Source organism: Brienomyrus brachyistius, chromosome 4 (genome assembly GCF_023856365.1).
Source record: "Brienomyrus brachyistius isolate T26 chromosome 4, BBRACH_0.4, whole genome shotgun sequence".
Taxonomy (NCBI): Eukaryota; Metazoa; Chordata; class Actinopteri; order Osteoglossiformes; family Mormyridae; genus Brienomyrus; species Brienomyrus brachyistius.
The window spans coordinates 600067-617501 of NC_064536.1; the positions used below are offsets into that span (position 1 = coordinate 600067).

General features: G+C 44.6%; 2 protein-coding genes across 4 annotated transcripts in view; one reads left to right on the forward strand and one right to left on the reverse strand.

Moving 5' to 3' along the window:
- LOC125740298 (uncharacterized) overlaps positions 1-17435 on the reverse strand; it is a 41901-nt gene that overhangs the window by 20512 nt on the left and 3954 nt on the right. The window contains exons 3-4 of the transcript XR_007397499.1: positions 16802-17284; positions 6752-7687 (exon numbers count right to left, since the gene is read on the reverse strand). The gene's annotated coding sequence lies outside the window, so the exon portion shown is untranslated. The remainder of the gene's footprint in view (positions 1-6751; positions 7688-16801; positions 17285-17435) is intronic.
- Positions 3150-14572, forward strand: mpz (myelin protein zero). 3 transcript variants are annotated; one of them, XM_049011253.1, is made up of 6 exons: positions 3150-3340; positions 6116-6279; positions 6425-6638; positions 6801-6930; positions 7694-7742; positions 12298-14572. In XM_049011253.1, exons 1-6 carry the CDS (start codon positions 3295-3297, stop codon positions 12304-12306), a joined length of 612 nt encoding a protein of 203 aa, XP_048867210.1. In that variant the 5' UTR covers positions 3150-3294; the 3' UTR covers positions 12307-14572. The 3 variants fall into 3 exon arrangements, with proteins under 3 accessions (XP_048867210.1, XP_048867209.1, XP_048867208.1); XM_049011252.1 differs by lacking the exon at positions 12298-14572 and adding an exon at positions 11361-11606; XM_049011251.1 differs by lacking the exon at positions 12298-14572 and adding an exon at positions 11436-11606.

Below are 17435 nucleotides of genomic sequence, written 5' to 3' on the forward strand. Positions count from 1 at the left end.
TTTGCTCTCCATTTTCCCGCATTTCCTCATCTTTCCAGATTGTGTTTTCCAGCCACGTCATTGATCAGATCTGGAGATGAATCGACTCCATTGATTTCAACACAAAAATGAGAGGAAACTTCAGCTCATCTGAATAGTTTGGACTCTTGGTCATGAGAGAGTCTGATTCTTTTGAAGGCCGGCAGATAGCGAGGCCGGAGCTGCTCATTTTGCAGTTTGCTTTGCCTGTCGATTCGTCGTCTGCGTTGCACCTGGATGCTATAAAGCCTGATTCCGTTTTTCTGTGGGGTGTGCATTTCGTGCTCAGGGGAGTCGGTCTCGGTTCTTGCATCCACAACAGAGGGGCTGAGCAGTTGGGCTGTCCTCCTCTCCATCTGAACATGCCTGTGTATCTGTCCCATGTGCCTATGGGGACCGGGATCTTATCGGGCCAATCGTTTCAGAACCGCAGGCAGATATTCCGGCTGATGGACGCCTCTTGCCGGTGTGCCCCTGCACCCGCCCTCCGCCGTGTGAACAATGGCCCCCTCTCAGGCTGCAACAATGTGTTTGTTTTTCTTCCTGCGCATCTCCCGCCTCCATCTCTTCATCCCTGCTTTGGAGCGTTCTGTGACATCTCTGCCATGAAAGGGAGGGAGGGAGAGAGAGAGGCAGGGGCGAGAGGGACAGCGTTCCCCTTTGTCCTGGTGCAAACCCACGGCTTGGCCATTGTGCTCACTATTGACTGAGCACTTGAATAACAAGCAGCTTTTACGAGGCTCTTTGGCTTGCGATATGTGTGCATCTTCATCCACACACACCGATGATTGATTTCCTATTCAACAGCAGCATAACTTGATCAGGGTAATTTTCAAAGAGAAATCAGAAAGCATCACAATGGTTCATTAGTCTTTTTGCTTGCAGGAAGTGGGGTCGGTCATTAACTTCCAGTATTAAAGTGATTAGGCCCGATTCACATTGATTTTCTGAAAATTATGAGTTTCTTCTTCGATTCCCAGGTTTATTTTTAAAAATTGTCTCCTACACGCTCAGCTTTATTTCGCTCTGCTAGACACCCTGGATTTGCTAAATTGTTTGTTTTCTTGCTGCCTGGCCGCACCTAGTCCACTGCACAGCCTATTCACGGCGCCCCTCTCAGTTTGTTCTGGAAATAAATGAGAAGGTTTCCAGCCTTTTTCTCTTCCCCAGTATTTCCCCGCATATGTTTCCAGACAAAACTGGTATCTCCTGGGTCCTATAATGAGAGAATACTCAGCGTGAAAAGGCGACACGTTTATCTCTGGCTTGGGGTAAATTGGGCAGGTTGCACCGTGCTATTTGGACATCACAGGAGGAAAATAAAAGCAACGGTGGGGGGGTGCAGTGACTTAAAATGTGTTTTGTGGCTCTTTTATGTATTCGGATAAGACCCTGGTTCTTTGCTCCCCAGAGATCATTTTGGAAAACCTCCGCAGAGGAAAAGCCAGTTTAAAACGGCGTCTCTTTGCTTCTCACAGTCCCTACTGGTTGCTCACCTTGCCAAGCCGGTGAAGGGAAAACTCAGCCGCCGGGTGTCAGGCAGACGTCCCCAGGTGAGCTGGAGAATTTCGATTCCGGCTGAGTTCAGCCTCTTTATCAGTCTAGGTGCAGGCTGTCTGCTGCAGACTGACAAGGGCAGCAACATGCAGAAATGAATCCGCAACGACTGCATGCGTCTGCATCTCTGCCCTCTTGTGTTTTTCATTTCATTTCTGTAATTCTAATCAGGGGCATCGCTGGGTGGCTATTTACCCCCCCCCCCCCCCCCCCCCAAATAAATGTACGCTAAAGAGCTTAAATGTTCTCTTTCATTTTCATTAAAATGACGCCCCCACCTCAGCAAACCGTTAGTGCCCCTGTTCATGAATCTCCAGTGACGCTCCTGGGTCTCATTCTCCTGGAATGCTGGGCTCCCCAAAGCTTCCTGTAATTGAGTTAACGAGGAGGGGGGCATTATAATTGGCTCGTTAAGGTTGGTCACAGGTGTCAGTCGGTGCTGGTCCCCTGGGGGCCATCGGCCACTGGTGTCCCTGCCAAGGTATGCTGTAATGCTGGGCTCCCTCACGGCCAGCCTTCCATCAACCTACCTATTTATAGCCCCCCCCCCCCCCCATCCCTCATCCTTCTCTCCGGCTGCAGGAATGAAGGGAGTGGGAGCGTGGCAGAGGGAGGGGCGAGAAAGAGTGCCATTGTCTCCGTGTCAGAAAGCAGGAGGGCTGGGGGTCCGGATGAAAGCCCCATTGACAGGGCGGGAGGGACAGAGACGCATCAGGCGTCCCCCAGTCCCCCTCTCTCCATTGTTTGCGGAGAGACATCGGCAAGCAAGAGGAATCCGGAGCGAGGGAGGAGAAGGAGAGAGGAAGGGAGGGGAAGGAAGAGATGGGCCCATTGTTTTGGCCCTCGGCTCATGCCGGGGAAAGAGCGAGCTGAGGACAAATGGGACGACTGTGGCTCGGGACGCGGGGGGCGGGGTGACCCCGCTCCAAGATTCAACTTTTACATTCCTGTAACACCCCCCACACTGCAGCCAAACTGTAATATTTACATAACACTGGGTATATTCAGCTGTTTACAGTGGTGCACTTTTGGCATCTCTCTGCACATTAACGGCTATCCCGCGTATTATTGCATTCTGCCCCAAATGAGCCATACGGCTAGTTAATGGATACTGTACATTGCACTATTCCTGAATCCACGTGCAGGACTTCAGAGGCGGGATAAAGCTGCGTCAGGAGCCCGAAGCAGGCCTTACACCTTACGGGGCGAGGGCCTCTTGCAGTGACTGGGCTTTGAATGTAATAATCATACTGCTGGTGTAAATGGCCAGTCTGCCAGCGGTCTGTCATTCTATTCATTCTACCTCTTGCCTGAATGTATTGTTTTTGCTACTAATTTTCAACTCTATACATCTTTTCCCTCTTGTTTGCCCCCCCCCAATTTGGACATCACGTATTTGTGTTGCTTTCACTTTTCTTGTGATCAATTACTGTTTGCGCCCTTGATTATTTGTCCGTGTGAAGCCTGCGTTTCAGTCTCAAGAAGAAAGGGTCACAAGGGGAGGGGGGAGGAGTGGGGTGGGGGGGGGGGCAGGGCACAGCAGAGGGTGTGGCTGGGTATAAACCCAGGCACAGAGGTGTCCTGCCTGGAAGCCCCTGGTCTTCACACCCTGCACATCATCCTCTCCAGCAGGACGCACCTTCGGCTCACTGAGGGACTGAGTCACTCTTTTACCCTCAAGTGGAGGCACTTTGACTGCGTCGTGCAGAAGAACCCAGCATGTTAGCATTTTTGGCTCTGGCGTCCATCGCACTAGTAGGGATAGGTAACGTATACCCCAATCTCTCTTCTCATCCAGTGAATCTTCTTTTCCGTCTCTGAACTTCTTCATAGAGGCGAACGCTGTAACACGATCTCTAACGCATGCGCTCTTCAGCCCCGAGCTGAACCTGTCTTTGAGGTAAAACTTCTCCAAAGTTACGCTTAACTCTGGCATTTGTTGGTATCTAGCTTCCCTGTCCGCGATGATTCGGTAACATCCTGCATTAGTGCTTGGCAAGGTTCATACGTCTGGGTCCTCAGGTGTTCACATCTTCAAGTGTTGCCATTACTAATTAATAGCACTGCATTTATAATTTACTGAAGTTTTTGCACTAACGGTTCTATTCCAAGGAATCTAAAGTAAATCACTATGTGTATACAGGAATGTATTTTATATGTGTTTATCACCAGGGATGGATAGATGGATGGATGGATGGATGGATGGATGGATGTGTATTCATTTAGTTGCTAATAAGCAAAGAATGTTTATATCTGCTTGAGCAAGTTACCCTCCATAACAGAGCAAACTGCTCCTGGCTTTTCAGAATTAACTGTAACTTTGCATAACGAACGTAAACTTACATAATGAAACGCAAACAAGACAACACAGACAACGTGCAACACAAATATACACAGGATACACATGCGGACATAAGAAATTACTGATTTACCTTTAAGTTCTGGGAATATTTTTCCTGCGCGTACTGTGGTTACATGGCGCATATTTAGCCGCAATTTGTGACTCCCACGGTTTAAGCTACATTAGAGCATTTGTTTTCAGTAACGAGGGCGTCACAGTTTGTTTGAAGACCAGTACTCTGAATGATATTGTCTCTTCTTGTTCAATGTTTAAACATTTGGCAGTGTAACACACATACGAGCAGGACACAGGCCAAGATCTGACAGCATAGTAGAATTAAGTTGTGTTGTCATGGAAACCGACCGGCCGTCTTGAAAGAAGCGAAAACTAATGACGTTATGCGGTTCAGTAGCCTGACAGAATAACGCACGATGTCGCCCTATAGTGATGCTAAGGGAATTTAAATGTTCTGTTTCCTTATTTGGAGATTAAAGGCATAATTCAGCAGTCATCAGAAAAACACAAGTGTATGATGCATTTAATTATGTTATCAGCATTACAAAGGGTTTCCCAGTATCGTCTTTGTTTTGTTGACTACATTTCCCTAGATCTTATATTATTACCATCGTTTTTGCTATGATTGATGTTGAAGGTGATAGCTGTTATTTCAGGGCTATATAGGAAAAGCTGCAGATTAAAACCTACAAGAGACCATGTTCACCACGGGAAGCTTTTAGCAGATCACACTGTCACCCGGCACAGGTACTGTTATGCATATACTTTGCAAATCAAAGTTATTCTAACATAGAGCCACCCTGTCAGATGTGTTATATTTGTTACTGACTATATCACAGTCACACCTATGTCTGCAAGAGTCCGGGGAGTCTCTTACCATTATAAATTTAGCTCGTTACTCCTCTCTAAGTAGTCATTGCTGACTGCACAGCACCGTAACTTATCGTGAGGACTGTCCTCGGCTCTAATTAAGACACATTTCTTCTTAGCCTGGCTGTATTGCTAATATCACACATGAAATAAAGCACAAATAAATACTATTGTATTTACACAGGCCCACACAGCGTACGTGTCTCTCTCAAATCAACCAAAGCCAATGGATTTGGGTCTGAAAGATGAAACGTATACCGCTGAAATTTATTCTGTAGTATACCTTCTGTTCTTTTTTAGTAAAATCTGCACAGAAATGAATGCACTAAAAGTAGACTTTTGTTAATTTGGCTTATGATTTTAATGTTCGAAAAAGCAGTTCAAAGTAGTCTAAGACAATCTTCCATGAAATACGGTAAAAGTATGACATCACTTTATTTAGAAACATTTGAAGTAATATTGAGTAATACTGCTTGCATGATTATACAATAATCGTACTGTAGTTTGCAAAGGAATGTACTCCTGCTTTTGCAAATGCGCCATATTGCACTTAACCCTGAAGTGACTTTACACGAAAATTATAAGAAATAAAGTTTGTATGTGCTTGTTTTTTAGATAAAGGACATAGTTTTTTATAAAGTCTAGGCAAAAATATTTTTTATAGCAAATGTAATACACAGAGGTAATACAAAATGTTTTACACCATTTAATGAGGATCAATTTAAATGGCTAATTTAAAATCACAATCTAAACAATGGGCTAAAACCAATCAAAATGGGAATTATAAGCGATTCCATTAGAGCTCTCAGTATTTTGTTTTCTGTTCGAGGTAATGTTTATGCATCACGATTGAAAAAAAAGAAAAACAACAAATGTGGACATACCCTACAAATGTTCCCAGTTCTGCAGTGAAGAGCCACAGTTAATACCTTGCACCCAATTACATTTTCTTAATTTCACAAATTAGACTTGGTCTGCGGTTATTTTTCTCTCGCCTCATTACCGCTGCCAGCTTTGGTGTATTCGAACGCCTCCACAAAAAACGCACCCAGATCGGTGCACGTTCACCTGCCAGAACTTTTCCGTGCGAATTAAGCTATATCGAGAATAACGTGCGCCAGAAAGTACCAGAACCACCTTGAAGTTCATTTTTGTAACATAAAAAATGTTTTTAAAACGACGTTATAAAAAAACGAGGGGACAACCTATATCATTTAACTATCATTAAATGCGTGTATAAGGGGGTATAATAAGGGTATAGCTTATCACTAATGCATTTTAAAAATCCTTTTATTATTCTTGCTGTTTTGGTAGCCCCGCAGTGCCAGGCTATCGTCATCTACACGGGCTGGGAGCGCCATGCCCTGGTCGGCTCGGACGTCCGGCTGTCCTGCTCGTTTTTCTCATGGCGCTGGACCTCCGAAGACGTGACTTTCTCCTGGAGCTACCGGCCCGACGGTTCCCGTGACAGCATCTCCGTACGTCTTCATTTACGCGTGGTTCCCTATCAAAGTTACTGCTTTTATGCAAACCGCTCCCCAAAGCGGCGCTTATCGGCAGCTGATAAAATGCATGAGGGTAGAGTTAATTGTCTGGCGCTCGTCCCGTTTTCTCATCTTCCAGATTTTCCACTTCACGGGTGGCGCCCCCTATGTCGATAACAAGGGCCCGTTCCGGGACAGGCTGGAATTCGTCGGGAACCCAAGCAGACGAGACGGTTCAATCCTTATCAAGAACCTGGACTTCAATGACAACGGAACCTTCACCTGCGACGCCAAGAACCCCCCCGACATAGTGGGCCGCCCCTCCAGCGTCCGCCTGCTGGTTTTTGAGAATTGTAAGGCGGGTCTCTCTGCCTAATGGCGCCCATCTGGACTCCTTATTTTATATACTTATAATAATGCTTTGTTTACCATGGCAACATGTGTAACCAAAAAGTGCCGATCTTACCTGTGGGGAGTGGGCACAAATAACACCCCCTTCTCTACTTTTCTGTCAGTGCCTGTCCAAGCCGGTGTCATCACTGGGGCCATCATTGGGGCAGTTCTGGGCCTTCTGGTGCTGATCGTGGTGATCTACTATTTAATGAGGTTCCTTGTGGCCCGGCGTGTCTTCAACCTCAGTGTCAGGTCTGTACTGGGATTCTCCCACCTCTCATCCATTTCGCTGTCCAAACTCATATATCCCTTTATCTTTCTCTACCTCCTTTACAATTTTGCTCCCCCTGTCGGCCTGATATACTTTCATATTAGGTATTTATTGAAAAGTAGCGAGATACTATGTATGTGTCACTGATCTGGTGGGCTGCTGCCAATGATTTCTACATGGAAGGTGTTCTGACGTAAATCCCCAAGCCACACAAAGCCTTTCGTGTCGCGAAGATCTGTCTTTTCATTGCCAGCAGGACTTTTCTTAAAGCATCAAGTTCCCAGACACTGTACTCCATCATTACTTGAATCCTGCGGCGTTATAAAGCCGCGGCGAATCCAATGAATTAACTTCGATTTGTGAACTTAATCTATTACCTCTGTCTCATGGGACATAGAGTCGTAATACTGCAATTAAAAGTCTTTTTTTCTTGCAGTATGCAGTCCATAATATTATTCGGGCTACTTTTAATTTACCGTGCATACCTAAATTAACGATGCTTTTTAATCTGATGGTTTTTATATTGCGTGTTATTGTGTTATTAGCGTTATGTTGTCTAATCATTCTAAATAAGGTAGCCCTGAACCCATCACTGTATTTCCATGACAACGTCTTCAGTCTACTACCTGGCCCGCGTTCCTCATTGCAATGGATTGACAAATCGATCCGGCGTGGTGCTTGTCAGCTGCTGTTCCGCCATCGACCACTAGATGGCTAACACCCTTCATTTCTTATCTCCTGCAGCAAACACGGGAAGAAAGGGAAAGGTAAAGAGGGATCTCAACAGAGGCAGGTCAGTGTCGATCCGCCGTACAGATTACAAATTAAGGCAAAATTTAATGGGACAGAAAGTGCCTAAAATCTCTTAAGCCTTCAGCCGACCGGGTAGTACGGACTCTCCCCAAACATCAGAAATACTGCTACATTTAGCTAACTTTTCACTTCTCAGTGTATCTGCATGCTGTCACATGATCAGAGCCAAGACTATGTTGCAAGTGTTTCTGAACCCAGTCCTCGGGAGACCACCCAGACAGTCCACGTTTTTGCTCCCCCCCCCAGCTTCTAGCCAGTCAAGAACACTGAATACCTGATACAGGTCTGTTGGGACCCGGGAGGAAGCAAAAATGTGTTCTGGTGGGGGTCCCCAAGGACTGGGTTGAGAACCACTGTGTTAAAGCACACAGTCCATACCCAGGGTTCCATTAAAACATTAAAACAGGTAGGAGCAGCTGCTTTGCCCTCCCCTGCTCCACTATGCAAAGCTAATTTCACAAAAGCTTCAATATTATTACATATTAGTGCATAAACCGCAAAGTCCAGAGTCCAAATTTCTTCTGAAATCAAAAAAGAGAAGGTTCTGGACAGTGAACCCACGGTGACACAGGATTTGCGCTTTATGTGTGTTGTCACACCGGCTCAGTGATCTTGAGTGTAAAAAGCTCTCTGGGTACCTGATTCCTACAGGACAGTAAAGTCAACAGACACGTTTGCTTTGTTACTTGCAAATATGAGTACAACATTCTGCGGGGCAGATGTATGAATAAAGATTAATGGTTCAGTGTTGAAATGCACTTTCCGAAAAGTCTGCATTCAGTGTGAGCCAGTCTGGTACGACAATTTGGGAATGGACCAGACTTGATTATTGTGAACTTGCCATTCCTCCCTGGATGACTGTCCATGAAAATCATAAATCACTGGATTTATTTTTAATGTTCCAAATCCGGGCGAAAAACTGGTTGAAAAACTGTACTTCAGCATTTACAAGCTCAATGCAATATAACAGGGGGGTTTACCACTGCTTAAAGCAGGACCCCCCCCCCCCAAATGAAAATAGAGCAGGGTGAGTGACCCCCTAGCACACATGATCGCATGCGTGCCTAAGCTTTAATATTCCTGCCTTCAGTAGGCCCCCCTTGAATACTGGTTGAAAATCCCTGCAATGTACTGAACAAAAATTATTCATGATGCAAGGAGCATGAAATGCAAACATAAGTAAATTACTTCATTTAAAGTGATAACAAAGCAATGTAGACTCACAGTAGTATTGACTTGTTGCATTAATATAAAATACTGAGTGATTTGCTGGTTGGCCATGGGTTGCGGGGTCAAGGGTTTACTTCCGGGTCAGAGGTCAGGTATAACGGCTGACATTATTCCTACCTCAGTATCTCCCCAGACTAACCTCTTTGCCCTCCTCTCCTGTACTGTACACATTTAATCAGCTCCAATTTCTCTTCCTCTCCCCATCTGTCCTCTGTTTTGTTCCTCCAGGACACAGGGAAGTCTTCCTCTTTCTCCACAGGTGAACTGCGTAGAGCGATATAATACCGTTGTGCACTGGTCCGCAAATGTTGTTTGTTCTGCCACAGTGTACCCAGCATTCCCTGGGGAGGCGTAGAGGGGCCTTCCTTTCCGTTATTGCTGAATGAACAGTGGTAATGTCCTGGAGAGCCCTAACTTTCCGTCCCCAACCAGAGCTCCTCGTCCTATTCCTCTCTCTCTTCTTTTCCATTCCCCAGACCTCCTTCTTTCCCTCCCCCCTTTTTCTGCGGCTGTTTCTTCTCCCAGCCTCGATTCCTTCACTCTTTCTGTCCTCACGACTTAGTGTTACAGAATGATGCTACATTAATCATGGAGAAATTTTATAAATTGGGAAAAATCCCCAGCCGCTGCAGTATCTAGCCACTGGGATTAGCTGTCTTAGCAACAGAGTGCTGGAATTATCTAGAAGGGGCTTTGACGACTCAGACCACACAAACAAATGTGTTCTCCTTACAAAATGTGTGTCAACGATTTTATGTAATGCTAGTCCATTAAAAAAAATATTAAATGATGTAGAAAATAACTAGTTAAAAAGCCCTTTGAAGATTTCATTCATTGCTGGACAGATTTTAAAGGCAATCAGAATCGGCAGAAGGTTGCAATGTTTAGGATTTGTCACACACACACAAATACACTATATATTTGTGCAGTGAAATGCTGTTCCAGCTGCTGCCAGGATTGTGCTTGAAAGGAAGTACATAGTGCAAAGGAAAACGGTATCACGCTCCTACTGAGATCAGTATGTAACTAAGACTTAGTTTATGGTTAATTAATAGGCCTACATAAGTAACAGCATAATACTGTATTACTTGTGCCCCATCCGGTACAGCGTTCCCAGAAAATCAAAAGATAAGAATAAATTAAAATACAGTCAGTCTTGCCACAACGCATGATGTCACACTGCGAATCCGTTGTAGCGTGATATATTAGTATCCAAGTCTAATAAAACATGGACTTGCATTTGTATATGTGAGATGTTCAGTTGGAGAGAAAACGACTACGCAAACTATTAAGTGGTCTTAGCGAGAAACACTACTTACACTCAAAAACAGCTATCGTGCTAAGTGAATGATAGTGATGTCCGATTTGTGAACAAATTGGTCTTTTGATCTGATTCTTTTCAGTGAAATGCTCAAACTGCTTCTCAAATCGTAACCAATCGTCTTGTACATCCACGCCATTGCATGGGTCAAAGTCTTAGATTTTAAAATTCTAAAAATATTTGGCAAATTATCATAAAATAACCACACAGCGACCTTTTTCAATTCACTTACATTTCTTTTCATAGACTGTCTGCAGCCATCTTGCCTCAGTGACCCTGTGCATACAGTAATCCTTAATATTTGTGCATGGTGGCTTTGGCTCACCACTTCCAACTAATGATAGCCAAAATGACGCTTCTTGAACCATTTGCTGTATTTTCTGACCCCACTAGATGGTGCCCTCTGTTAAAAAAAAGAGCTCAAAGGATGCCCAAAAGTAAACCAAGAGCACCATCTAGTGGGACAAGAAAATACAGCAAATGGTTCATGAAACAATGTTTAGGCCATCACAAGTTCATTATGTTGAAGTGCTTTCTAGGCAATTCTCCTGAAACTTATAAAACCCAAAGGAAATGTTTATGATCTGATTTATTAATGTGTTGTTATTATTTCATATTTAAAATACATATAATTACATTATTGGCCACTGGTATCACAGTGCATTAATTAATTCATTTTGTTTACTTAAGTTTAATTAAGTTTTAGAGTCTTATTCCCCTAGCCCAATTTTTCCCATTGGATATGTATATTTTAGTACGATATTTAAGTGAACGTAAGGTTTTTCCAGAAACACATTAGTCGCATCGTAGCAGGACTGACTGTAACGAAAAAAAAAAACCTACTGCAGAATTAATTAAAATGGAGAGCAAGGAAATGCAAAATATTAGTTGAGATGGTCTGAGGGGCAGGCGTGCGCCATGTGTGGGAGGGCGTGTTAAGCGGCGCACGCGTGTCCCTGCTGCTGATGGGCGTGGAGGTCGTGACACATCATGCTCTCTAACTGACGGCTCCCTGTTTTGTCCCCTCCCTCCTCCTTCCCCCCACAGCCCCGGAGAACGCCCCCCTTCTCTTTCCTTTCCTCCTAATGTGACTCTCCCCGTCTTCCCCGCTCCTCTCCCCAGGGCCCTGTCCTCTACGCCACCCTGGACCAGTCCAAGCTGAAAGCCTCAACCTCCGAAAAGAAGAAGCAGGAGTCGCGCAAGGATAAGAAATAGGATTCGGGGAGCAGAGAGCTAGTGGCCCAGGAGAAACCCCGCCTAAACCAGTCCAAATCCCAGAAACAGAAACCAAAACCTGAGGGGGAGCAGGGGGCAGGCCAGTCACCCAAGGGGGGCAGGGTTCTGATGACCATTGAACTGGAGCTGACCAAGGGGGAGAAGGTCAAGGAGGGGGAGGGGAGCATGCCTAAATCACCAAGCTTCTTGGCCCAACTCGCCAGCAAACTGACTCTAAAATAAACCTTATGAAGGGGGGGAGGGCAAGGAGGGAATTACGGTTTGACGTCAATGACACAAAGGGGCGGGATAGTGATGCTGCGCCAGAGGGCCTCCATCAAAGAGCAGATCGGCCCAGATTTGGGCAAATACATCAGAATACAGCCCAGTTCAATCCTCTTTCATCCGAGCTAAAGAAAAGATTCCGCTAAAATTCATGGAAACTACCCCAGCTGTTCACTTTAAGAGCTGCCACATCTACTACCGAAAATAAATTAATACACTTGCACCTCAGGTTGATCCAGTAATCCACCTGCAGATGTTTTTTCAGGCCTCGCTGTGCGAACTCGGAATATACGTGTGTCGCACAGCGAAAACTCGACAACAATCATCTTCTCATTAGGTCGATGTGAATTTGGAGCCGATGCTTATCTTTGTTTTCCTTTATATATGTAACATCTTCTTCCACTTCATTCAGCTGAAATGGTTGGTAGCCATAAGTATTAATTTTCCACATGCTCTCTCTCTCTCTTTTTTCTCTCTCCGATAGATATTCTGAGTTCCTTTTTTCCGAGCACTGACTGGCACCTGGCTTCGACTCGCCCCACCCTACCCCACACGATACTTAGCCTCACTGATGCTGTGGCTACACGCCACTCCAGCTCCATCCCAAAGACTTAACCCCACCCCCTGACACATCACACCTGCCCACACCGGTGTCTGATTGGGTGAGTCCACACTCCTCCTGACAGCAAGCTTCCTAACCCCACCTCCCGAAGTAACAGCTCCGCCTCTACACCGGTGTCTGATTGGGTGAGTTGACACACCCCCCCCCCCCCCCCACTTACATGATTCCCGTCCGATATTCCCGGCAAAGCTGCCAAAAATGTGGCGCCTCCTTCCAAACACACAGAGAGTGGCTTTTTTTCCTTAAGCGGGACAGTCTGTGACAAGTTAAAGGTGCTCAGAAGGACAGCCAGTCTGCCACTTTGAATGGCTTCTGGTGGGTCTTTCATAGTCTCTTTTTGATTCTTTATTTACCTCAATGACAGGTTACCTTGCTTTCAGAGGAAGTTGGACGATGGAAGAGGGTTTATGTATGTTAAACAGGGTTATATTGGCAGTTACATTCTCGTTTTTTTTTGCCCCACATTCCCACCGTCACATACATGAGGAAGCCTCGCTGCATGTCTGTTAGGCGCAGTCTGGCTCTGTGACTCCCTGAGGCGTCGCTCGGTGTCAGTGACTGAGAACTACAAAATGACGTCAAAACTGGCCAATAAGGGGTGTCCATTAATGGAAAAGAAGGAGACTGGATGGGCTTTGGTGGTACACAGGTGCTCAGACTCCACAGCAGGACCATAGGCACCCAAATTTGTCCTCAGTTTACTACTAGTAAGAACAAATATTGTCATACCGATATCACTGTATCATTTCTAAAGAAACACAGTTGTCTTAAGCTGACCCACAGTTGTCTTAAGCTGACCCACAGTTGTCTTAAGCTGACCCACAGTTGTCTTAAGCTGACCCACAGTTGTCTTAAGCTGACCCACAGTTGGATGTGAAGTCGCTGCTGAGCAGTCTCACGTGTGTCTGTTTCCATTTCGACGTCACCCCTCGCCTCCCCCTCTCAGGCTCACGCGTCCTGTAATTCTCCTCTCAGATGCCGCCCCACCCCCATCATTGACCAGATCCCCTCCACCCTCTCGCCCCCTTTCTGCTGGTTAGAAAAGACCCAGATCCCCCAGCTCCTTGACCTCTTCAGGTCCACGTTCCGATCAGATCCCTCTTCCTTTACCTGTTACCATGATGACGCCCAAAAAAACGAGGCCCTAATTTAGCTAGCTCTCTGCCGGTCACAAAGTCCGTGTGTTTATGTATGTGTGTCAACAGACTGTAAAACAATTAAAGTTAAAAAAAGCGTTCGTGCATGTCATCATACATAAAGCAAATAATGACAGATAGACATTTTACATGTGTATAAAAAAAAAAAACGTTTGTAAGAGGCAGAAATGTAATAGTATTTAATGATATTTAATGATATTTCTGTCCCTCATTTCGATGGCTCAGAAAAACGGGATCCCTTTGGCTGTTTCGTGGATGATCGTAGTTTCAGGAGATGTTGTTGTTCACCTGCTGTGTATCTATTCATGGGCCATGGTGAGGAAGATGAAGATGAAGAGGGATTGGGGGCCTCATATTCTAACCGCAGGCCTACAATGCTGATCATGCTCCTGATTAATCTGAGAGAGCTTGCAGCGGGTAGTTTTGGGAGAAAAATATTTTCCCTGTAAATCCAAGCCAAAGTCCATATTTTTCACCAGCGAAAGAATTTTCCTCAGCCAGAACTTCCAAGCCATACTGTCATTCTTAAGGAAACCAAGCTGGCCGATATCTGAGCGCAGGTGGTTGTGGGTAATGTAGCAGAATATACGATACTGAGTAGGGATCAAATTTACCATGGTGAACATGTGCTTTATCGTGATAGCCACAGTAGATTTGCAGCATTTTCTCCCTGTGGGACAAACCCTCATCCACGGTCCAGCCACACGGATGTCCAACGTAGGAGCAGATACTTAAAATGTCTTGAAATCTTTGTGTTGTGTGTGTATTATTTTCTTCATCAGGATTGATAACTTTGCGACATTCCTTTATTTTGTCAAACCAATAGTCAGTCATTAACAGCTTCCTTTTTTACATTTATGTTTAGTCTAACAGAAAAAAAATGACTAATTTCCTTGGTATGTGAAATTCGTTGTAAAAAGAGTATAAAAACAATAAACCGGGTTGTAAAATGGAAAGAGAATAAAACCAATTGAACAGAACGAGGTGGCTGTCGTGCTTCGTGTTGTTTTCTGGAAGACGGGAATTTATCACAGCGAGGGAAAAGCAGCGGAAATACGGTGCGTGAGACGCGTGGCTTGGATCTTTAGCAGGTACTGTTTGGTAGCGTAAGATACCCAAAGCGATCCATGCGAGGGTGCGTGTATGCGTGGGTGTGGGCATGCGTGGGTGTGCGCGTGCAGCCTTTTTGCAGAATTACTAGTTTTAAACATTCATAAAAAGTGAGGAAGTAAAAACTTCCAAATTGGGAACTATGTGCTAGAATCTATATGCTAAAGTTGCCAGATATGTCTCTCTGGTATTATTCAACGTGTAGAATTTGCTCTTCCCTCTTTTGAGAGGAAGTTTCTGATTTTGCCAACCTGGTACCTGGCAGATTGGCATTATTGCTAATATCCATCCTTATTCATATAGCACTGTTTACAGGGTTTACAGCAGGCTTTACTGGCATTTTAAAAGAATAACAAAACTAAAAAACACAAGAAATGAAAATGAGCACAAAAAAAAAATAAAATACTTGCACTATAAAAATGAATATAATAACAGGAATAACTGAAAATAACTCTCGACGTTGTTTTTTTGGTGTTTTTACAATCAAAATATGTACAATGATAAGACAGAAGAACTCAAAAATACTGTAGTCCGTAGTCTACTGTAGGCTAAAAACATGATGTAAATAGTGAAAATAAGTTTTGTCATTTGATTTCTAGTCAAAACTGCACAATAATTACTCGTTTGTGGTGAAAACCGGAGTAGTCTGAGTGCTTAATACTAGTCTAATAACTATCATCTGTGTCCAGGTTTCAAAGGAGAGAAGATGGTGCTAAAATTTAATGTTTAATATGTTGAAGGTGCTAAGCACTTGAAGGTTATTGCTTGAAGATTTACACAAATGTATCAAATTGCTTAATTTGACATAAGTTGTTACATGAAGCAATCTGATAGAGATGTAAATCCAATATTAACTACAAATCCCATAATGCCATGCTAATTTTTATTTTGTTTCTGAATGTATGTACAAGTGACTTGGGTGAAAGTTCTTAGATTCTGTGTCCCCATAAAGATAGCAGTAAATGCACTGCTTGTATCTGTGTGTGTGTGTCTGTGTGGATTATGTGTATATTACATTGTACCCCAAATGGCCCATACAATGAGATGAAAACTTCCTTTTCTACGTTATGGTGATAATTTTTCAGATCCCCACAAATATCTTTGAATGCAATCAAAAACATAAAATGAAAGGTTTCATACTTTATTTGGTTTGGTAACTTTTGGCTAAGGTTAGGGCTGGGTAGCGGTTAAGGTCGTTATGTTGTGATTAGAGTTTGCCCCATGGAAATGAATGGAGAGTCCCCACAAAGATATAATTGCAAACTTGTGTGTGTGGGGACCAAATGTCTCCACAATGTAATAAAAACCTGTTATTTTGACGTTACGGGGACAATTTTTTCAATCCCCACATAGGGAAATTCAATTTTATAAAAATCTGTGAATGCAATCAAAAATCTAAAAATCTTGTATTTTGTTTGGTTACTTATGATTAAGCTTAGGGCTGGGTAGAGGTTAAGGTCGTCTTTGTTGAGTTGGGATTTTCCCATAGAAATGGATGGAGATTCTGCATAAAGAAAAGAATATATGGACTGTGTGTGTGTGTGTGTGTGTGTGTGTGTGTGTGTGTGTGAGAGAGAGAGAGAGAGAGAGAGATTGAGAGAGAGAGAGAGCCTTCCTGGTGAGCAGCTCCTGTTTCCAAGCTGCTTAGTCAGAGACACCTAGCGATTTGTTGGTCTGAATGAAACATTTTGCATATGGAAGTCCACAGGGTGTGCAACCCCCCCCCCACCGCGGAGCAGTAACAGAGTATCACGTACGGACAAGGAACCTGGGAGCATTTCAAGGGAACAGCAAGGACTCCCCCCTCCTGGGCTGGAAACCAAAGCGCATATTCCACACACCATGCAGGAATACATGTGCGCAGGGAGGCTTGTGTGCCTGTTAATATTCATTCTGCAGTACCACTTAATGAACTTAAAGCCAGACACCCCCTTTGCACAGATTCGCTGTTCCTGTCTCCTGCTGATAAAATCGCGCTGCATATAGCCAGTTCCTGTAATACTTTCCACTCTGCCATCAATGGGATTTAAAATAAAATCACCAGTTTGTACAGAAGTTATGAATCACTGTATCGGCGACTGAGCCGGGGGGGGACTGACCTCACTGGTTCGCTGTTGCCGCTCCCTGCAGAAAAACACAGTAAACAGTTCGGTGGCAGATCTCCATGGAGAGACGCTCTAGGGCCCTGGGATACTGCTGCTGGTTGTCCATCTGGCTAATGGTGTAACCGTCTGGGTCAGTGGGGTGAAAATCACCTCCACTGGGAAACACGAGAACTGTGATTCTTTTTTTCTCTCTCTGCACGCGTATTAGCGTGCGGGTGTTAGAGTCTAGCATGAAAAGATGGCTAATGCGCCAACGTAATTAGCTATAGTTTTTGATGTGCCCAGTATTAAGTGTCGTAAACATCCATCCATCATCTCATTAATAGCAATTTGCTGATTCGAAATTCCTGGTGGGAGATATATCCGGCGTGGACTGCCGCAGCCAGGATGCCACTTTGCTGCGGGCTGTTTACACGGCAACACGCAGCCGAGGTTACTGGCAGCTCCAGAACGCCGTGCCTTTGGCCAATGGGAGGGCTGCGGGGAACCCAGAAACAGGCATGAAATAGTAATGCGACGCCCTGACGCACCAAGATGCAGAATGCGGAGAGTGGCCTGCTGAAAAAAACAGCGCAGACCGGCATGATCTCCAGGCTGGTCTGTGCTGGTTAGCGCTGGTTAGTGCTCA